Here is a 23,929-nt window from a genome sequence, read left to right as displayed (position 1 = left end):
AAATTCAGTTACAACACAGTTGCAATATAGACCACCATCAAGCGCCATTTTTAACTCCAGTACAATACGGTACAGACAATTGTCATTCTTCGGTTACAACCACTATATACAGTAACATAGGCCCACGTCATTTCTGTAGTACATTATAATGTGTCACAACATTAGAAATTGCTACAATTATTACTTAATTACAGTACAATGCACTATTCATAACTGATCAACAGATCAATTGAATTACAACTTCAACACAGAACACTGCAGACCTCTATCATTCATAATCCTAGCGATTACTTGTGAATATGCTTGAGATGACATTAGGAACAAATGCGGTCAAGTAGTACTGCTCTTATAGCAATTGTAAAAAAAAGATTATTTTTTAAAAGGAATATATTATGTCCTTTAAAGGTGAAAGGAAAGGGAGGAATATTATGTGAAAACAGAAACTAATGACAAGAAACATGAATAGCTAGATATGGCATTCTCCAGTACCTTTAATACAGCAACCCAGAAGACAGAAAAGGTTATGTACTGTACATTCAGTACATTAACCCCAGCTATTCTAAAACACCACAGCAAAGTCACACATCACTATCACTGGTAATATTTATTCTGACCCCACCTTCAGTCAGCCTGTGAGATTGGACTCTCTAAACAAAGAGAAACATTGAGGGAGTTATATTTAGTTGTGAGGGAGCAGGCAGAAGAGGTCACAATTGATTTTGTTACGTGAGTGAGCCAGGTGTCTCAGGTCATTACCTTCCAAATGCCCCTGGAAAGAGAAAGGGACTTTGGAGGGAGGGGATGAGCCCAGGCAATGGGACAGCACTTGTTAGAGTTTCAGCTAAACAGGCTAAACCTCAGCACAATTGTAGTTGGAAGAGACACCACTCCGTACAATAGCAAAGATCTGATATTTTCACAAAAGCAAGCCAAACATGCCCCCCATTCAGAAAGCAATTAAACAGTTTTCTGGAAATTATAAACCGGTGATACTTATGCGTGGGAGATGGATTGTGGTGTAAATTCTTTCGCTAAGCTAAAGATATTTACGGTAACGGTAAGAAACATATTAAGCGACATACTGTAAATACACTGACAGATAGATGCACGAAACTCATACTGTGTATAGATACTGGGAGCTCAGGAGACGTGTGCACTGTTGAGCAAGGTAAATACAGGTCATGATCTCTGACATGGATTTCATCCAAGGTTCCATTTCTACTGTATACTGTATGTAACGTTGTATTGCTCAATAGGACACAACATATACAATGCAGTTGTTTTAATGGGGCAACTTACTTTGCAAGTAACCAGATAGATACAGAGATGAGAAATACAGTACATTGATAAGAAAGTTAAGATAAAATGACAGCACCATGATCTTGAAGAAAGAGCAGACTATGCAATTTTTTTGCATGTGGTGCGAGCTGTGAGGGTGCATTGCGATCGTCAGCAGTGCCGTGCTGCATCTCTCTGGCTTTGGGACAATACAGCTGTCGGCCAGCACGCTCTACAGTCAATCAGGGCAGATGAAGCTGTGGTCTGCCACACAATGGGGGCTGTTCTCAAAGGGACAGTGTATGTTTATGTGCATCATGGGGGTCTTGACAGAGTTAACTGTGAATGCTGGGCCAGTTGTTACAGTATTGAAATCAGGAAAAAGTGAAGCGAATGGGGGAGGGCAGCAGACCTAGACAACAAGCGTGACAAACTGAAACAGGAACAGAGCAGAGTCAACAGCCTGCTGTATCAACAGTGACTGACAGTGTCAGAGCAAGGCAGGGCCCTTCCAGGTTAATTACTAGTTTTCTGCTTCATGCCTAATGTATACAGTATTCCAGTAAAAAAATAATGCAATGAAATAAAAAAAATGAGAATGTGCTCTGCCAATAAGAGCAAAAGCACAGATTTTTTTTGTTGTTGGTGTTTTAATAAGAGCAGCTCTCTCCAGCACATCCCGGAATCATTAACATAGCACAGTTCGCCCCAGGCACTGCTGTATCAGCTCAGGGTGACTGAGGCGCCCTCTGGCACAGTGTGCCTCATCCCACACACACACACTGTGTCAGCCTGGGTCAGGAAGAACTGACATAACACTGGGAAGAGAGGGGTGGGACATAAAGGCAATCCCAACAAAACAAAAACACAGCCACCTTAGACAGAATGTTACCTTTACCACGCACACAGAACACAGAAATAAAAAGTAAACAGGTGGGTGAAAAAACACAGATGGATGGATTAGAATGAAATGTATTGAAAAATCCATTTCTAAATTTGGAAAACTGCCAGCAGATGCGCAATATTACAATGTTTGTATTTTGTATATTTAGAAAGAAGCGCTCTCTAAGGTACATACTTGTTCAAGCAACAAAACAGAATTGCAATTCAAGGGACTAAAATGATTATAGTACAATGTGAGTGTCAAAAGACAGAAGTTGGCACTACTACAAAAGACGTTTTTTCCGCAGCTTTCTAGACAGCTTTTCCACACAGAAATATACAGTAGAGGAAAGTAACTGCAGCAAAAACATAACGTGAACACATTTTTCCGTTGCCATGGTGACAGGGGAGTGCTGACCCCCCAGGCTGACCCTGGGAATGGGCCATAAACAGCTGGCACCACTGGGAGAGGCAGTGGCTCTGCAGTTCAGCTGTACAATCTATTTTTAATGTGAGTGGGGAGGACTGGGAAGATCTTGGCCACGTCACTGGAATTAAACACATCGATCATCTACCAGTTCACACTTAGATTCTCTGCTCCATAGCCAGAAAGTTCCACTTGCCACAATGTCACATCTCCTCCTTTCTCTGTCTCTAACAGGCCTCATAAACTTTTCTGACTGAGAATATACTTGAATCAGTCCTATACACTGACAGTCCTTAAAATTACATTTTAAGAAATTAAATAAAAAGCACAGGTTGTACTTTCCATAAAAAAACTCAGAGGAAAATGACTATTTCTTTATCTGTTGTCCTCCTGTTTCAAAGAAACCAGGTTTCTTTTCCAGAAATGAGAGTTGAACAAAGAGAACAAAATATTCAGCACAAACACTACAGCATTTCCCACTTATTGACATGACCTTTAAAATGTGAAGTAAATGCAATTACAGAAAATCAGGGCCTGAAAGATGATGTGCTTTCATTGCAATGAAATCAAATAACATTTGATTAAAAAATGAAACTTGCCAGTAGGGCGTCTATGTGCTGATTTTGGAATGTAATTGATTGAGGAAAGTGGAATTAAATATTGTGGCAGAGCAACGTACATAATTTACTATGCTACAGTGCATTTCAATGTAATTTTACCAGTCACTACTAGAACAGCCGCCTTGTTTCATTTTTATGTCACTGACCTCTCTTAATGTCTGCAATAAAGCATACATTCAGTATTTGCTTTTGTAATGGATACCATTTTCCAGTGCACAATGCAAACTCCCACACAAACAGTATAGCTTCACTTTGGAGCCAGTATCTCCTTATTAAGAGATCTCCTACTGCTATCCGTTAATAAGAAGATACTATAAATATAGGGATATACAGTATACTGTACAGTATATACAGTATATGTCTATCACCTACTGCAGCAGATACCTACATACTGTGGGTGTTTCTTCATGTTTTAACTGTTTGTAAGACAACTCTTCAAAGAAATAAGAACTCTTTCCAGTCTGTGATGGACGTATTAAGCCCTTAGTGAGAAGAAAAGATATTCAGATAACTGTAAGGGCCCTTTATATCTGAAAAGAGGACAGAAAATATTTAAAGACGCATAGTATTGCTTTAGAACTTGTAGCTTCATCCACGGGAACTGAGTTTTGAATCTGAGAAGCTTCACCTTTCCTCAGGTGTGACTGCCGGGGCTCATATTAAGACTGTGTGATGGCACAGAATCTCCCATAGGAAGGTTTTTGTGTTGACTCTGCTTTTTCCTAGACGAGCAGATTTAACGATGCAAAACTGCTCAGTCCAAACCGCCAGAAGCCCTTTTTATGAAGCTAAAAAAAGAGCACAATACAGTCCACCCCCTACCCTTGCCACAAAAACACACACACTTGCCAACACATTTCTGAGTTCAGCAGGGAGATCATGCCCCCTGGCACAAAACGACCTAGTGGCATCACAGCAGAAACTAGGCCGCTACCAACACTCTGCCCTGTGCTGTGGTCCTGCTAGTGACGGCACACTGAAGTGCTTCTTTTCATGCTCTTGTATCTCAGTGTACCCTGTCACAGTGCCCACAGCGTGCCCATTCATTAATGCCAGAGGCTTGAGAGTTTCCATTAAAACGTAATCTCTCCCTTTTTGCCCATTCACACAGAAGTAATATTCAGGTTCATTATTTCAAAAACCAAATCAGCATTTTTAATTCAAAAAGGTCTCTGATAACACACATCACCACAGTTTTGGCTATTTTAATCAGCTGATGTAATAAGGAGTCAATAGACACTGCTGTTCTAGGAAGTCATCTCACTGGCTTGCTGTGTGGCAGGAGATCTGCACAAGAGCCTCGGTGCTATTTTGGTGCTGATGAAGAAGACAGGGCTGCAAGCTTAGTCACTCCAGGCCTTATTCCCAGTAAAGAAGCTCCAGCAGAGGCAGCCCCAGGCTGTCTCTGAGTCCTGATGGACAGATGCACACATCCGCAAAAAGCAAGAAGAAATGCATTACACTTGCAAAGAGGAAGTGGAAGTGGGGCAGAGAAAAAGAAAGATGACAGAGAAAGAGAAAGAGAGGCAGGAAAAAAAAACAGAAGGACTTGGTGGTGGAGGAGACAGGTCTCAGAATTAAGGGTACTGTGATTTTGATACTGACACTGCAGACAAAAGAGGTTATTTTGTCAATAGTGGGTAGCTCAGCAATTGTAAGGGTGAGTTTATTAATGATTCAGATTTCTAAAGTAGAATATCCAAAACTGTTACATAGTTTGCTCACCAGGTGGCACTGCTATTTTGGCAAGTAAATAGCTGTTAATAAGCGTTTGTATTTTTGTCTTCCCCTTAGATTTGATTTGTGTCCTCATCATATTTTACTGATGATTTTGAAGACATCCACAAGAATAACTTATTATGCTTATTGTTTTAATATTTGCTTACCTAAATCACTCTTTTTCTAAATCGTATTATTTATTTCCGTATCAGATATGAGAAGGTCAACAAAGCTTACAGCCCCCCTGGACAGTTTGAAACAAAAAGCACATCACTTGTTAGAAGCTGACTTTGTGTGCATTTAAAAGGACCACAAAAAAGCTCCACAGAGTTTCTTCCATTCCACACTTGCTTTCGGGGCTCACCTGAACGAATAGCCACAGCCCTGTCTATTTTCACTTCAAAATGCGGCTCCTGCTCCCTTGGTCTTCTGCATCTGTAATCAGGATTACTCTGCCAGTCTTATGACAGGATGTCTGCAATGATAGATGCTGCCACACTTTAACAAGCCTCACTGCCTCTCAGAGTGCCTATACGGCACCACTGGGCCCGCACTGGCACCTGATTTAGCACTGGTGCTGATTTAATCCCCCTTCTTCCTCCACCACTTAGCTTGCTCCTTGCTCAAAGAGCAGAGCAGCAATAATACATAAAAAGCCCCAAAACAAAAGCTAGACAACAAAACATTTAGAAAACAAGATATGGAAACACAAATCAAAACATATAATCTCGAGCGCGGCACCTGTCTTCTCGCGCACTTCAAAGGGGAACAAGTGACGCTCATCAAAGGCTCCATTTTCTACGGTACTTAGGAGTGCTGTCACTGTCTTAAACAGGCTCATGATGTGAAGGCTGGCTTTTGTAGTCGTTGAAGAGGAACTGGGAGGAAGGAAGGCACTCCGAAACGATCCTGACAGCTCACTTTGCCTGGCAAGAGGAAGAGTGCCGCAAATCATAGCGGACGCCCCCGAACCCCAGACCCTCGTCCCAGGAAAAGGGCGATGGCGGACAGGGGGATCTTTTGGTGGGACGACACCAGAGATAAGAAATGAACAAAGCCCCACAAGCTGCTGGATTGTGCATCACAGCAAATGGGGAAAAATGAAAATGAAATGATAAAAAAAATCAATAAAAAACACATTAATAGAGAACAAATACCCCAGTAATAAAGCGCACCGTGAAGGAACCGCATATCAGCACAGCTTATTCTTTCCTTTCACCCTGTTTTGCTTTTGAAAATCCAAAAAGTCTTTGACGTTTAAAAGGTTAAGTGCCTGAAATTACACATCAACTGAGTCACCGCAATGCCATTCAGTTTTGCAAGCCCGCACTCTTTAGGTTTAATATTGAAAAAGCCGCAGTGACATTTAGCAGGTGTATAGAGGCGCTTTGGAGAATAAAGCCCTTATCCTGGCTGCCTTTTAACTCTCCCACAGTGAGCCCAGAGTACAGCAGGCAACAGCATACCAGGACAGTCCTTGAAGACACTTCACTGTTGGGTAGTTGACTACGGCCCCATCACTACATTAAAGCAAACTGGAATTAATTAATTCTCCGGCCCAGCCTTCAGAGCTCTCAACTAGATACTCACAGCCACTCGAAAATGTCAATTTTGTAGCTTGCAATTTGACAGCAAATATTTCTGTTTCCTCACAGAAACCTAATTACTAGGTTCAGTGCCAAGTATTATATTTCTCTTTTGTTGTGAACAAAAATGGAGACACACGTTTTTTACAGGACACACGGCACAAGTACTTCTGTATTTCTTTCCGCAATGCATAGAGCTGTGGAATATGATTATGTCGATTTCATTTGCACAAATGCTGTTCGTTCTCTGTTGGGAAAAGATGAATTATAATCTGACACACCTCTAGGAGAACTTTCCAGTTGTTCAGCTCCAGCACAAAACATGCTCGAGTGTTTCTACTTCCAATAAAAATCACTTAAGTGAAAAAATAATGTATAATTTTCATTTTTTTCATTAATTTGAATTTTTACCTTATTAATAATAATGAGCATATCTTTAGTGTCATCTGTAGTCATGTGGCCAGTCTGAAGTCCTTTGTTGAGTTTACAATGTATTACATTATTTACACTGTAACATAGTACATGATAGTTAATTAAAAGTCCACTATAGTTAGGCATAGTGTGATCAGGAAAGCCATGGTAAAAAATGACAGAGACACTGAAAACCTAAGCACCAATGCACTTGGAAAGGATATATTTACCTGTTCTAAACTGCATCCATTACACAGAGCTTATATGAATGCAGGGCTTTCCTATATACAGTGCATAGAGTAGATCAGTGTTTTTCAATAGGCACAGCACTATGCCTTCAGAAATTAACATCTGCAAAGGAGCTCGGGAAAAGTCACTTAAGAGAAAAATAAAAACTGAATAAATCAAATGTTGTTTACATATTTGGTTTGTGAAATAACCAAAGCATACACACAAGACAGAAGAATGTTTATGTGGGGTGAAGATTCACATTTTCAGGTTTGAAGGAAATTAAAAACCAACAGCAGAGAAAGTCTAAAGCTGAGCAAGAGCATTATCAAATCTTGCCAGGATGAGTCAACTGTGAACTTTGAGGGAACCTCAGATTAAATGTTTTCTTTTGTTTAGAATATTCACAAATGAAAAATAAAATAATCAATTAGATGTGCTTGGGCTGATGTGTATGTGTGTGTGATTCCAGATTTTGATGTTTATGTTAGTGTGTCCTGGGATGGAAACATGTTGAGAAACACTGAAGTACAGAATTTAAATTCTACCTGTTTGATGCTCAGTAGTGTTTGAAATGTGCAGGACCGGTCAGAATGCCACTAGAAGACATTTTGGTCAAGAACTGCATTTACTCTCCCCAGTTCAGACTCCTGTTAACTGAACGGACAGACAGACAGAAGGGGAGGGGTGGAGATTCCTCCCAAGACTGATGGTTCGATTCACAAACCAGCATGTGAGGAGTTAATAATGTAAAAGAACAGGCAATAATCCACAGGCCTGTCTATTCAGGGGGCTTCTAATTGCTTTTCTCGCCTCTGAGTCCTCAACAGGGGTCCTGGGAGAGCAGCAGGGAATCTGAAGGGGTATTGATTGAGAACTCAGGACAGACAGGGGCATTTTAACCCGGAGATGTACTGTAATAACCCCCAAGCATGCTTGCTGTCTGCAGTGTGTCTCGACGATGCTAGGTAGCTTCATGCTCCCACAACAGACACACAGAAACAGAGAAACAGGTACACTGTAGAGTGCCAAGGTTTTAACTTGTATATGTAGTACACACTAAACACCAAGATAAAAGGGAGAATCCCCACAGCAAGGAGAACATGGATCACTTTAGGTCTGCAAAGACACAGCAAATTCTTTCTAACACACCATTAGAAAACACTTTTCAAAGTCTCATACAGTATATCTTTGTTTATGGGGTCAGCTTAGCAAACACCTATGATTGTTCCCAATGGATTTTCATTCTACTCGCACCCACTAAACCGTGTGCATTTCAGGTCCAAATCTAACTCTGCTCACTCAAGAACAATAACGAAGAACCCAAAAGCAGAGCAGATGGGATTTCTCTGTGTCTTGGTGACAAATGACTGTGACAGAGCCACCATTAATCCTTCTCAAGTCACCTTTAGAAGGAGGCCACATTTTCACTTGCGTGATCTAAAAAAATGGTTAGTCCAGTACTGCCACAAATACTGTATCCTGTTTGACAGTGCCCTCAGTTAATATTTTATGCACACTATGTAAAGTACAGTATATGAATGCATTGTTACTTATGTCTTTCTTTTCTGATCCTTTCTGTGCATACATCTTCTCATTTCTTAGGGCAGATCAGTGTGTTGCCAGCTTAGCCCTCAACAGTGCAAATACTACCATTCATCACACAGCAGTCTTTTTCAATATCACCCTGGAAGGCAATAATCTACATTACTATAACTATAGCTATTAGTGTCGTTATTATTACTACTACTGCTTCCAATGTTTATAACAATAATTGAAACAGAGAGACAGGCAGACAGTTATGAATTATGGGGATGTGAATATTAATTAGCTGTTGCATTTCCACAAGACAACAGAACCATGCAAGCAGCCTCTTAATTCTGCCTACATAAAGTTAAACTTTTCAGCTATGACAGCTGTTTCATTTTAATTAGGGAACATCAGAGTTAAAAAGCTAACTTTGGCCAATAAAATGCAATGCATCTTACTGTACATGGAAAACCTTTCAGGGTCACTGTGTCTCCTTTAAGTGTTAGCAGTCATTATAGATCAGTTCTGCTTCCTGGTGTTGTGAAACAGTCAGAGATCATTCATATTCACATTCCGAGTGCAACTTCCAAATGGATCCACTAGAAAATAGCAACTGCTTTCAAATGCTCTCTATTGGTGTTTATTGGTATGAACTGGTTTAAACTGTTTACCAGTTAATTTAAAACTACAGTTAAATACAAACTGTAGATGTAATGCTGTAATAAAGTGGTTTCTGCTACAGTAGGTCTGCAAATGGGCTGAACTAGAAGAAATTGGTTACCAATAGTAACCAGTTGAACCTTTTCTACTGGGATTTCCACAAGGGATCCCTATAATTCATAACAACTCCTTGAACATACAATATAAAACACATTTACCAAGAAGAATGCTCCTTCTATGATCATTTGGTTATTTTGTTTTTAGTTTATTCACATTTTGCAACAACAATTCTGCCCATAACTCCTTGATACTAAAACGTGGTACGTTGAAAGAATTCATTTGTATTGCCAACAGGGCTTTGCAATTGTGTTGCTGAGAAGAAACAAATTAACCGATACATCAAAAAAGTTAACAAGACCTCAGAGAGCAATTGCAGGAAACAAATGCTGGACAATGTGTTTTTCCGACTTCCGCAGAACATTTTCTTACTGAAATTACTTCTTTCGATCAGGAGAAAATAGAAGCTGCTTAATTTACAGTTTTCTTTTTATGGCTCTATATTATTGTATTTGCTTTCTGTCAAGGGAGAAAGGTGTGTGAGGGGGAGCTTTTGTATCACTTGCTGTAATCCTGCATCGCCTCTGGTGACGTCAGGGAAGGCGCAATAGTTGTAGAGACAAATGAGTGAAAGAACGACTAAATGAAAAAAAAGCAGCAAAGAGGCATTACCGTACAAACAATTGCGTCTCGCAGGAAATTGTTTACAAGTGCAGCTGTGATGCATTTATAGCTCAGACAAAGAACATATGCAGTGCTGGCAACTCGTCAGGCTCTGCAGAACGCGACACCAGACCCTGCGCTTCACTGCCAAATGAGACCAGCTGAACTTCAGAGCGCAGACTACAGCCTCGGCGCTGTAATTTAACACACACATAGGGGCATTCTTCATTCTCCAAACTCCGCAGACAAAGTTAATGGTGCTCTAAAACGGCTCATCTGTTTTTAGGGAACCTTCAAGTCAAAAACCGCCAGACAGACAGAGGCAGAGACAGACAGACACAGTGCTGCTGAAAACTGGAGTGAAATTGACGCCGTTGCTCTTTGAAAAGACAGCTGAGCAGGGTGAGAGTGGGACACACAGAGAGACATTGACACAGCTCACCCGTTGTAACAGATAACATTAGGATGCAGCTGCAGTCAATGCCATCTTTATAATACCTTAGGCATGTAGGAGGAAGTATTATGTGCTGGGAATGTATTTTGTTACGGATTCAGAATCTTCTTGGCCCAATTCACAGCCAAGCAAAGCAACAGCAAATATCTGCAGATTTAAAACCAATGGGCCGATGGCTTTGACTCCCAGTATTCCCAGTTGAAAAGATGAAGAGGCTGGGAGCCAGGAAAGGGTTAAATGTAAATTCTGCAATGGGGGAGGACAACCAGGTAAAGACTCCCATTAATGAAACAGCACCCTGGAACTGACAGATGATGACAGATTTATTCATTTGTCTCCAGTGCTGTTGTGGGTAGTGAACTGAGCAGATTTGGAGGCAGGCTGTGCCGATGCTGGGGTGTTTGAAGTTTGGGGACTAAGTTTAGGGGGTGAGAGGTGAATCTCTAAGGGCAGAAAGATGGATCTGTGGATTCAGCTTCCAAAAAGGAAAAAAAATAACAAGCTCTGTGGTGTGACCTCCTCAGAATGGTACAGCTGGCGATGTTTAGTCTGCGCTCTGCGTTCCAAAGCTTGTGGAGTAAATATGTGTCCAGCAGAGTGTCAGAGTCAGTGCTCCAGCACCGTCGCAGTGAGACAGGAGAAACACACACTGGGTTCAGACAAACTTCACAGTTCTGGATCTTTTCAGAGGATCTTGTTTTCAGGCTATGCGGTTTCTCTATTTTTGTAGGGAGGATTAATGAACAATTTTCCTTTGCTACTCGAGATAAGTGAGTGTCTTGCACTTACATAAATATGTGCAGTAAATGAATTGCATCTTTCATTTTTTAGCTCCATTTCATAACCAGTCTAACTGGTGATGGGACTCAAACATGAGGAATTGCTTACAAGAATGAAAATTAAGCAGGCACCAAAACGTCTCTTTTTAATGTAATACTTTAAAACACCAGGCAAACAAATCATAGCATTTTATTCAAAACAAACATTCTTAGGGAAAGTTAAAAAAAGGCTATAATCCCCATTTATTAAATCCTGTGAATATGTTTTAGCTGAAATAGAAAAACAACGAACACTCCAAGCAGTGAGTCTCCCGTCTGTTGTGAAGTGAGGCTCTACAGGGGTCCACTGTACTTTGCCCTTGTCTGACAGGCAGAAACCTGATTCCCTGAACTGGCTGTCAGATCTCAAAGTAATGTTTCTTATTTAATTGGGCTGGTAAATAATTGTTGCAATTAAAGCCTGCAATTAGAAGAGTAAGGCAGGATTATTAATTCTGAGATGGATGTCAGTAAATTCTTTAGGTGCCGACACACATACAGTGTGCCATTTTAGATATTCAGGGTCGCACAGCAGACTGAGAAATTATCAGAGCCATTTGACAGGTGAGAACATTTTAACAATGTTTTGTTATTATTTTACACGCATGTTTTTAAAGCCTCTGATTGCTGAGGTGATAAAGATGTCTGAGGATGAATCAGATCCAGTCAAAGAGTATTTTTAGTTTTAGTTTTAATTTTTCCAACGTACAAGGCAAAAGGAAGATTCTCAGTATTAGCAATAACCTTAGATGTATCTGATGGAACATGAGGTCACCTAAGGCTGGAGATAATAATAAACTGTGAAATTCACAAGTATTAGTTGTAAAATGACAATTTTCGATCCTCCTTTGCAATTTCATGTTATGTCAAATTTTGCTGCACCCTATTTGATGAATCTGCGTTATTGGCCACTTTCAGTATTTACAATCACACTGTACAGTAGATGAAAAGACTCTAGTGGACTCTAGACTCTAGAGTCTATGAAGCCTGATGAATTCTGATGAAGCCTGATTTGGGGAAACATTCTGTTACATGTCAGGCAGATGCAGACTTCACCTAATTACTGGATATTCAGTCTTCAGTATTTGGAGCTAGTTAGTGCGCTGCTGGACAAATACAGTAGCTGGGAGCAGGTGAAGCCCGTTGCTGTAGGGACTGGGAGTTAAGGAACAGTTTCGCCCTCATTAATAACGCTCTTTGTCACTAGGCCGTTTTGTTTTACAGGAGATAAATCTAAAACCTGAGAGGGTTCAGAGGGCACATACAGTAGGCATTCAGACTGTGTACTAACAGCAGCAGGGACCTTTAACGTCAAAAATTCAAAACATTGTGTTAAAACAAAGTCCACCTAATGGAGGAATTCTTCAAGTCCAGACCCGTACATACGCAAAGGTTGTGTTTCTATTTCCATATCTTAACTGGAGAAATCTTTTGCAAAACCAGATCCATAAAAAACTTTGTAAAACCTGTGATTTCTCTGCCAACTAAATGAAATGTGATCATTTACTCATTTTGATTTTTCTGGACTGGCAGAACCCATGCCCCAGATCTCCCTGATGAAGAAATCCTTGGTTAATTGTGTTACATAGTGGCTGTTATATTCTAGTACATTCTAGCTCAGATCAACAGGTTTTTACTCTGCAGCACCTGCATTGAGCTTCTCTTGGAAGGTGCTGTATGTGTTACAGACTTGAGTCACAGACTTCTCTCCTGGTTTACAGGTGAATAGAAAGTCCTTAACACATTTGTAATACACACACTCCATGAACCAGGCTATCTTTCCTGAACACAACCTTACGTCACTGGTGCTAGATCGAACCCACAGTGTGCAAATCTGTTCCTGACATAACAGATGGCCTTACCAGCTTTATTTACTGAGCCGGTTAACCTGTGACCCCTGACCTCTGAGCAAAAGCCCAGAAGAAGAAAGAGTGATGGGCCAAAGTGGGAGTCAATGTCGAGTAAGAAGTGGGGGAGGGGAGAGGGCGTGTTTCATTGGAGTGAAAAGTTAAATAGCTTCATCAATAACCGTCGACAGCAGTATCGACAGTGGCATTTATCCTTATTTGTCCAGGTGTCAATAATAAGTGAAAGTGCCAGAGATACACTTCAGCAGGAGTCAGGGAAACTAAAGAGGAAATATTACCTCCCTGTAATGCCAGCTCCTGTGCTGTGCAGTCATGCTAGATAAAGGATGTGCTGCAATCTATAGGTTAAACCGCAATATAGATGTTTGTAGCATTCAAAGCCCTTTAGGGGGTTTTATTAATTCCTGTCCCCAGGGAGGGGTAACTGTGGTTAGTGTATGTTTGCATGAACCTTGAAAATCCATCATTCTAGGGAGCTAAAGAAGCTGTATTCTTTGCATGCCCTTTTACATGAAAATACTAATTTTATGTGTCCCTGGCGTATCAGTTACAGGCAGCACTATCCAATGTGGCATTTGACACGTGACAAAAATATACGCTACTATTTTTCTGCAGCTTTCCATCGGTAGACTGTGGTGGTGCAAATTGGCTAAAGGCCAGTCTAATCTGTGTCAGGGCTCTGATATGAAGAATTACTAAACTGTTTAACAGTGAACATCACACAGTAGCTGCAAAAATTAGGAAAACAACTTCCAAGAATGTTTCGTAGTAGGAGTTAACATGTCATTCTGGGAAGTATGAGCAAAGAGTAAGAAACTTTAAGCTGTAAACCTTAACCATATACACCTGCTACAGTATATCATTATATCGGCCTTTACATACTGTACTGTAGATGCGTAATTACAGAACATAGGAAAGCATTCACACTAGCTGTTTAAGAAGCAGATCTACACTATTACATTATCTTATAACATATATAGTTACAATATAGTGTATATAATAACAAAAATGATCATTTCATTTTTTGGAATTCTTGTGTATTGAAGGCTGCAGACACGTGTAAATGTACAAATAAGATCCTGTAGGTGGTCAGTTCTTCTGAATGTGTTGCACAGTAACTGCTGCACTGCTACAGCGCGCGTCTGTACCAGCAGCCTGTCGTCAGTGTCTCTTCCTATTCTTGACTGTGTCTGCTGTACAGTATGTCTATCCTCTGTGTCTGTGCTGCGTACGGGTCTGTCTGTGTTGTGTGCTTGAGTGTTGCGTGCTGGCTGGAGCGAAGTGTGAACAAATCCCATTTCCCTCGGCTCGATACCCCCAGAACTCATTTTCTCGTGATTCTTGAATGTTAGCCAAACAAGAAAGAAAGAAGCAAGCAAAAAAAAAAGCAAAGCAGAGATCTGGGGTGAATGAAAAAAAGGAATTCATGCATTGATTTTAAATTTCACAGCTGAGCACTTTCAGAAATTGGCAACCTGAAATTTTAGAGGCTTTTTTTCTTCTTTTTGTAATTAGCTCCAACTGGTGATGGGTTTTCATTGGGGGAAACTAATAACCCTTGAACCCTTCAGGTCTGAATATTTAGAATCTCCTGGACAACAGAATTAGTAGTGAGGGGCTTGTCATTTCTTTTAGGAAGAACTCAGAACCACACTGAATTTCAGACTGAGGATCCATTTATATGAGTCCTTTGAGTCCTGATATTTTCATCCTTCTCTCTTTGAGATATTGTAATTAAGCAGCAATTATATAGAACCTTAGGAATTCAGACCAATTTCACAAATTGCTTGGAAAACCATTTTTACAACAGACAAAAGCACCCTGTCGAATTTTATTGTGATCCGTGTTTTTGAGAGGATCCTAATTAATGCACAAATAGTATTTCCATTATTTCTAATAGCATTTCACTGGAAAAAAATAACTACTTGTCTTAGTTCTCAAGGATACAAGTGCCACATAACACTTATAGTGTACAAAGCCTGTCGTTTAAAACTTATTTGCCATGAGCCATAAATAATTATATTAGCCATAATACAACTGTGAAAAGAAACACCTAGCACAAAATCAAGCAGACACCAACATGTCTATGTTTGGCAATTCGGCCTTGTACATCATGTATGCTGTCTGCTGATATTTACAACAAGGGCATGAGAATAATGTGGAAAATCAGTTGATGACACCAGTGTTGCTCATTGTAATACAGCATGCCTTTGCATCTAAGATCATTATAATCTGACAAAGAAGACAGTGATAATTTATTAAAACATCTAAACAGCCTTTGAAATAGCTGATATACAGCAATCACTCATAAAAACTGTCAAGGGACTTTTACCTGAGTAGGATCTGCCAACTTCAGCAGAATTTTAAATTACAAAAGAACAAGATTTTTATTTAACATTACACCTTGTGTCTAAATGTGTAGATTAGCTGAAAAGAAAAATCTTTGCTCAATCCTCTGGAATTAAACACACTGATTTCACTCCAGGGAGTTCTTTTTTAGTGAGGAGACTTAACAACACTGCATTGAACTGCAAGAAAGACTTAAAATCCACATTTGAATTTTATTCAAAACTATCTCCAGCAAACATTTTTGTGTTTGCAGAGCTTGAGTGTGGGAGGGAAGTGAACTGCTTGTTTTCCATCACCTGTAACAGTGCGCCCGCAGTAAAATCTCAACACAGTTTTCTTCCATTCAGACTAAGAGCACCTACAGTATTCCTCTACCGCAAGGCACCTGGCTGACTGACTGACTATCACCAGCCAGAACTGAAATAACAACTAACTTTTGGAAAATTCTTTCTCTCTAATTTTAATTCTTCCAAATTTTCACAGCAGCCTATAACACAAATCAAAGTCAAGGAAGAACAAACAGAGAGGTCAAACAGCAGGCACGGGCCATGATTTGCATGAGCCCCATATTATACACAAATAAGAGGATCAGGCACATGGCTTGTCAAATGAAACGTTGTCAGTGTGTGTTCTTATCCTACTGAAAGCAAAGGTCACAGACCACAGTGAGTCCCCCCATAGCATCTCCTTATGACACACAGCCCAACACAGATACTATACCTTCACTTGATCACTCCGTCAGCCCTGCATGATGCATGGGAACAAAGAAAGAGTTTGTGTCTGCTCCTATTTTTGCTTTGTGTTTTGTCACACTTACATTACTTTGTCTTGAAGGCTACTTATTTTAATATGCTCTGTGGTATAAAAGGCAGAATGCAATTTGGTCTTTGTTTATTAATTTATTAATAACATCGGACAGCTCAGAAAAGACAGTGACTTGGTCCTGAACTCACAACACCTGTGCCATTCAGTCCTGAATCATGACCTTTGACCTCATCGCCATTGTGTGAGGGATTTTAAAATTCAGTCCCCTGGTGGTCTGATGCCACGACGAATGCAGGTCATTGAAGAAGGAGCACTAGCAAAGGTCAAGGATTTTACCAACAGCTAGATCTAGACCCACTTGTGTCTAAAATCTTTTACTCATTGCTTAGCTCCCAAGTGAATACAATGCTATGCACCACATTAAATGTGTTGTGGTGGATTGCAAAATAAGCAATGTAAGAATGAATGAGTTTCTCATTTTTTTTCTTAAGGTGAACCATGCTGGCCAGAAACAGATATGTGGAGACCTGTGATCATGAAGGTTAATTTTACACTTTGAGCTTCAAACGTCAGGCAAAGCCATCTCTAGGATTTCATCCTATTTTACTATACTTGTCCCTCCAGGACATTTTAACCTAAGTGACAAATAAGTTCTAATCTCCATGCATGTTTTCTAAATCTGTAGGAGTAGATCTTTATTTACATGTAATTCTTCATGACACAGACTATTGATAGTGTTAAATGTGTTCTTCCCTCATGTGGGTATAAACTACTCAGCATCTTTCTGATGTTGACTTTAGTTCCTGACAGATTCATATTAATTTCAACTACCTGCAGTGTGAAAAGGAGCTGATGAAATGTTTGTCAAGAACTGTGTGCTTGAGGCAGCACTGTGAACTCCACTCCCAGACTCCCACAATGAATCCTCACACCTTCCTCAGCCTCTCTTCCTGATCCCTAGGCTCCGCAGGCGACAGGGACACACTGCAAATATATAGCACCTTTCATCAAAGCCAGAGCCCTTCAAAAGAAGCACTGAGGAATCCACGCAGGAAAATAAATGCTTAAGACACACTGAAGCAAAAAGCGCCAAGAGGAGCTGAAGAGATGAAAATCACAGCCTATGTGTGGAAAAAATTAAATACAAAATTTCATTTGTGGCGAGTAAAAAGCATTCTGAGCTCAACAAATCCTGTTTTTAGAAATGCATTTTAACGAGCGATGGTATGAAGTTCTTAAATCCAGGTTCTGTTTCTGTGTGTATGACTGTGTGAGTGTCGTGGGATTGTTTGTGCTCTATTATTTCTATCAATGTGGGAATAATAATGGAAGAAATATATCCACAAAGACAGCTCCTCCTGACAAACAAAGGTAGTAAGGATGCACCTGCAATGCAAATGGCTTTTATTTATCAACCAGATTGTCATGTTTCTATTTTCTTACCTCTTTATCCAATACAGTGTCATGTGGAAACCAGAGCCTACTGTATCTCGGCAAGCAAAGGCAGGATACACCATGGAGGAGACACCAGCCCATTGCAGGGCAGACAATATAACCAGGGCCAATTTTCCCAGAAGCCAATTAACCAAGCAGTATGTCTTTGGACTGTGGGAGGAAACCAGAACACATGGAGCAAATCCACACAAGTACAAGGAGAACATACAAACTCCATTCAGATTCTATAGCACCCCGGATCTAGAATCAAACCCAGGGCCCCAGGGGCTGCAAGGCAGCAATGCTAACCACTGCTCCACCATGCCACCCTCAACCAGACAGCACTGTCTTTTAAATCTAAAAGTATACAAAATGTATTCCAGATCCCATCACAGGTTTCATTTTGGTTGAATATGGAATAGCAAATAAAAATATAATGAGAGTCAATAGGAAGCCCCATCAGAGACAGGAATACAAACACATATATTACTATAAATGTAAGGACAAAATCTGACAAAGTGTCTTCACAATGATAGCATCTCCTTACAAAGAGACAACATGGAAACACTTGCCATCACTTTTTATATTTAGGAGTGCCAAAATATTCTTTGAACCGGTTTTCACCTTATGTGAAGTTTTATGTCTGTGGAGCACAGAATAGTAAATAAATAATCAGAGTCAACAGGAAGGCCTCACAAAGGGAGAGGAATACAAATGTGTGGGCTTGTGTGTAAGTGAGTGAGAGTTCCTGGCTTGCGTGGGTGTCTCAATGTGTGTTTGTGTGTGTGTAAGCGATATGCGTGTGTCTGTTTTGCTTATTCCCCTGTGTGTGCCTGTGAAGACTATGAAAGTGTCACATCACTCCAAGTCATTAGGCATCCACTAACGTCTTTTGCAGTTTAGAGTTTAGAAGATTCCTTCCTGAAGCAGGTTTACTGTTCTTCAAATACAACAATTTCTCCTCCACGTTTCCCCTTTGTACTAACCGTGCGCGTTCTGTAAGTGATTTACTGCAAGAGAGCTTCATTGTTATTCAGAGGAGGCACAATTGAAGCCAAATCTGTCCTTGCTGTTTTCTTAATTCGCCGTGATTTTCCCTTTGTTCGTCTCCTAAACTCACATCCACAGCCCTGCCTGCAAATGAAGGGATCCATGCAATCTGCCTTAATGAAGCCCTTCGTTTTTAATTCAAGAGCATGTTAATTGAAATTTGAGGTGGGTTTGGGAGGAAAGAAAGCAAAATTATTATTAGCAAGTCTGGAGGGTGGGGTAACATCCCAATTAAAATGTTTGAGACCGCTTCAAATTCTCTCCTCTTTCTCAGTGAGTCGGCCTCTCACTTGACAGGGAGGGAGTCAGATGCTTAGCACCATGTTCGTTTCGAGATGCAGTCCTTATAAAGATGAAATTTCAAACCCAAATAAATCACCCCAATTTCATCTCATAAAGTGCAAAAGAGACTTGAGTAACGGCAGGATTATACTATTGGCTATAAAAACAGGATTTGATGCTGGATATAGATTCTTACGGATTGAACAGATGCACTGTACAACAAGAGGCTTCATTGTGCAACGCTTTAAATGGATAATTAATTTTCCTCAGTGCCTGCAAAATATCTTTTGATGCGAATTATATGACGCTGCTGCACTAGCGCTAGAGTTCTACAATGTCCTCCTTTCCCCCAACTAATAAAATTGACTTTTTCCTACTTATAATTTTAAAATCAATATAGATTTAGTACTGTTGTCATAACATATAGGTGGACAGTCTAGCCCTGACCTGTCAAGACACTTTGAAGCTTTAAGATCCTATTTGTAGGCATCCATCCATTGTCTGAAAGACATTAACTCCTGTTAAAAGCTGCAGACCCTGAGTCTATTTGGGAAGCACAAGGCACAGATTGGAACTATGCCCTGGCAGGGACTATGCCCCAGCACAGGGCACAAACACACCTATTTGAAGGTGTAAAGAAGATGAAAGTTGGTTTCTTTAATATGTTCCCTTTCCTTCTATTAGACCGCAGTTAAAAAGCTTTGCAGAAATGAAAGAGTGACGGCATGATTTCAGATGTACTGAATTCTAATCCCATTATATAGCGATGTTGCGCTGCGCTAGAGCCTTGTCTAACACGCTCGGTAATGATTAGATTGAGATACGATGTGTTTATCGCAGTCCACAAGATTTGTGAAGTGCCTGGAGGCAAATGCATAAGACGGCACTTATAAATATTAATGTTAATAACAGTGAATGTGTCTGTATTGTTACCAGTATATATTGTGGGTCGCGTGGAAAGAGAAAGGAACCAAAATGGTTTAGTTAGCTCTACAAAAGATACTGGATTAATGGATTAATGATAATTAAAGCTCTTCTGCTTTGCCGTTATTTTATCTTCTGATGAGACTGCAGGCATGCTTGTAAGTAAAGCAAACTTGCATTTAAATAAAGGAATTTGCTCTTTGATGGAAGACACTGCTTAAACTACATGCCACAACTTGATTCATCTACATCGGCAAAAACATGTATAAATAAGTAAACCTTTGGTAATACAGAAAAACGAATGCATTCTCCACGGAGAATATCTTTGAAAGCACACACTCTGAGCTGTGTAGAATGATATGTGCTCTGGTGGCATTTTGAGCCCCACTGTACTAATCAATACTTTCTGAGCCTCAATGCAACATAAACATACAATATAAACCAGTATACGCTCTGAATGCATGCTATCAAAAGTCCAGATGCAGAGCTCTGTTAAGGATGTCTGAAAGCAATGACATATGAACAGGCCTGGACTGTATAGGACCTTGACTTGTCTTGTCTCTGTGCTAGACAGCTTCAAATCTCACTGCGAGGATGCACAGCTTCGCACCAAGGCCATGTTGCTGAGAATTTAACTTTGTATACACACTTGCAGGGACCTCAATTAGCCCTTGCTGGTTGGTACCGTCACTCCTTGCCAGAGCATTAGAATTGAACAAGCACAGCGAAACAAAATGCTGTCAAAATCAACTGACCTCTGCCTATGTCAAAAAAAGAATAGCACAAATAAAGACATCAAATGGCAGTTAGGGCCTGGAAGTGCAATTTTTATATTTTTGCTCTAAAAGTGAAATAAATACAATGATCAGAGACCTCGCTTTGCAGTACTTCACCAGAGAGAGGCGTACTGTACTTATTCATCTGGGCACTACATGGTGTTATGAATAAATCGCAGTCTCCCCTCCTTGACTAAAACCCCAAATCTCTCCACTGTTGGCCCCTGTGACCCCGACAGCATGGAGGGTAGATGCCTCCGGGCGTTGGAAATAAAGACCCTCATTTATCACTTTTCCAGACAACTTTCAGAATGGGGTCTCCCTGTCTCCTGCCTACTCCTCACCGTTGTTTAATTTGAATGTGACAAAGCCCACGCGCTGCAATTAATCTGCTTCGCTTTCAGGACTCTCTCAGCTGCAGCCAGACAGGAGTGTCTGTCGGTGTCACTCATACTGCACCGTGTCCGCAGAAACCCACCCTTCTCCTTTACTGTTCACCCATCTTCAAACCATCCTTCTCCATCCCTTCTCACTTTCCACCTTTCTTTCTCCACTGTTAATAATTTACCTCTTTCTCCCACATCTTTCTCATTTTCTCATCATGGCCTCTACTGTCTTCTCTCCGACCCAGTCTCCCCTTTCCTTTCTGCCACTTGACATCTCACAAAATGAGATAAGCAACACAGAGAGAGGCAACCTCCCTTGAACAGACTTTTGCTTCTTTTCCTTCATTTCTGTATTATGCCCAACGAATGTGCTCCGTGATATTCCTATGAGACATTAAACTAAGCACCAGACAGAGCAAATAGAAATACAGCAATAGCTGGAGTGGAGCTGAAATACCTCGTGACCTTGTTAAAAAGAAGACACCCTGTCTCCTTGCTACTCACATAAAGAACTCATGTGCCTTGGACCTTGAAGCCGTGTGCAAAAACGGGCAAATTTCACAATGTTTATTGATGTTTTTTTCACAAGACAGGCTTCTGGATAAGTGTGTGTCTGAGCTGTTAGGGCCCTGCAACGCTGTCTTCACTCACCTGCCTCTCTGACATGACGTAAAGGTAATTCCGGTCCATTGAGAAGGCCATGTCCCGCAGGATGGGGCTCCCATCCTTGATCACGGACACGGTCTCGTACTGCACCCCGCCATGTGGAGGACCGTCCACTCGGATCTGAGGAACACAAAGAGAGAAAAGCAGGGTTAGATCAGCTGTTACACTGCAGAAGGAACATTACGTCAAGGCTACCCTGTCTCCGTTCTGAATTGTATTTGCTTTTCACTTCATTTCCTGAATGTCTGTATTTCTTAAATTATGTGCACTTTATTGTCGTGCAATGTATACAGAGAGGTAAATCTGAAGCACTGTGTATGAAGGATGGAAGCAACTTTCCAGCTCATGTTATTACCAGTGAATATACTGTAGATTCACCAGATTACAAAGTTCTGACATCAAATCAAGAAAAATATCATATATAAATGTTATTAGATTTTAAATCGTCTCATATACAACTTAAAAATAGTTATTTTGACATATATGTTTGTTCTGCTGCATCCCCCACTTAAGTGCTGTTGAAATACCTTTTGATTTGCTAAAAAGGAGCAGCCCTGTCTCCTGGATCTGTCTGCTGGAGTCTCGTTATGCACTTTGATTTAGTTGCCCCTCATTAGCTTGTGCGTCAGTTATTGCCACCCTAATTAGTTTGGTATTACTCAATTTATTTTAATCTCTTCCAGCAGAAGTCACTCCGATTTCATTTCTGTTTTTTCCTCTCCTCTCTCAGTCTTTTCTCTTTTGATTCCCACAGTCGGAGCAGTTACTTGCCAACAAGGAGCTGGAAGCTTTAGATATTTGCTTTGTGTTCCTGGCTTTCCCCAGAGCTCCATGTGCTCACACGCTGCAATGCAACTGCACAATGCAGCTAAGGGTCATTAAGGCTGATGAGGGGTTGATTCGAGGTCACATGTCTGGCTGCAAGAAAACGGGAGAGCCAACATCCCACAGAACAAACCTTTGGCCTGAGCTGTCATCTCAACCAAAGACAATGTACTATGGCCAAACACATCACAGATGATAGTGCAGAATCAGGGAGCTGCAGATCCTATTGATGTGCAAGGAAAACTGCTCAGAACTACTGAAACCAAAATCTTTGCAAAGCAAGAACATGTCAATAAATGATCCACCACTCACAAGTTAATGTAAAACAACCAGGCTAGTATTACATGAATATCAAACATGCCTGAAAAAACACGTACTCAAATTAAGAAGTCAGCTAGGACATGACAGTACGCACGCCCACGGAGAGCCCTGGCTGCGTACTGATTTCAATTTCTTCTCCAGAACAGCCACTTTACACAGGATTACAACACTACAAAATTTCTGGTTTAGCCATTAAAGCTAACACAGGACCGCCCGCCCTGATTCCAAAAATAAAGCACACATACTCCAGGACCCCTAGGGAGCGTTTCAAGTGCTTCGCCACTCCCCACTCCTGCTCCCCGTACAACAGGGCCCTGCTGCCTTGCGCTCAGATTATTTTCTTTGGCTGTGACCCTGGGGATGGTTAAAAGTCACCTTTAACCTCTTTCTTTCTGAAAGCGTTTGGTGGTTTAGCACCATCCAGGAATGCTAGAAAGTCCCGTAAAGACCCTTTTAAGGTTAATTTAGCCCTCGAGAAGCCAACACACACTAAAATAAAAATTAATCACCTCTTTCTTTCTGTCTACACTAAGCCTGCCCAGAATAATGGAATCTGCATTAGCGGTGAGCCCCATTAAACAGCCATTACAGACCCAGCTGGCTTTTGAATTAAAGAAAAGTGCATGCAGGGCCGCTATTTGGGAGCTTGTCATAAACTAAACGGCAGGCAGGGCCATGACTGTTTGTCCTCGGCAAAGAAACTACTTGGCTCAAAGCTCTGCAAAGGAAATGGTGTGTTACAGCTTTCTTTGAGCATAGGTAACCTCCAGAACACCTTGCAACAATCACTGTAGGGCTGTTACCTTACTGAACCTGTGGTTTCATTTGCAGTGGGGGCTCGGACAGAAAAGAACTGTGACTGGAATTTGCTGATCTAATTTACATGAAAAATAAAACTGGTTGACATGGGAGTTAGTGCTATAGCGTCACAAGTCTGGGGTCCCGGGTTT

At 40.8% G+C, this 23,929-nt stretch overlaps 1 protein-coding gene across 1 annotated transcript in view; it reads right to left on the bottom strand.

Moving 5' to 3' along the window:
* The window catches only part of plxna2 (plexin A2), a 226,267-nt gene that overhangs the window by 109,333 nt on the left and 93,005 nt on the right, over positions 1 to 23,929 (bottom strand). Inside the window, exon 4 of the mRNA XM_015342690.2 lies at positions 21,819 to 21,953. Coding sequence (XP_015198176.1) covers positions 21,819 to 21,953 — 135 coding nt within the window. The remainder of the gene's footprint in view (positions 1 to 21,818; positions 21,954 to 23,929) is intronic.

The sequence above is a fragment of the Lepisosteus oculatus genome, chromosome 5 (assembly GCF_040954835.1).
Source record: "Lepisosteus oculatus isolate fLepOcu1 chromosome 5, fLepOcu1.hap2, whole genome shotgun sequence".
Lineage (NCBI taxonomy): Eukaryota > Metazoa > Chordata > Actinopteri > Semionotiformes > Lepisosteidae > Lepisosteus > Lepisosteus oculatus.
Note: the sequence above shows the minus strand (reverse complement) of the source record. Positions and strands in the feature narration are given on the sequence as shown.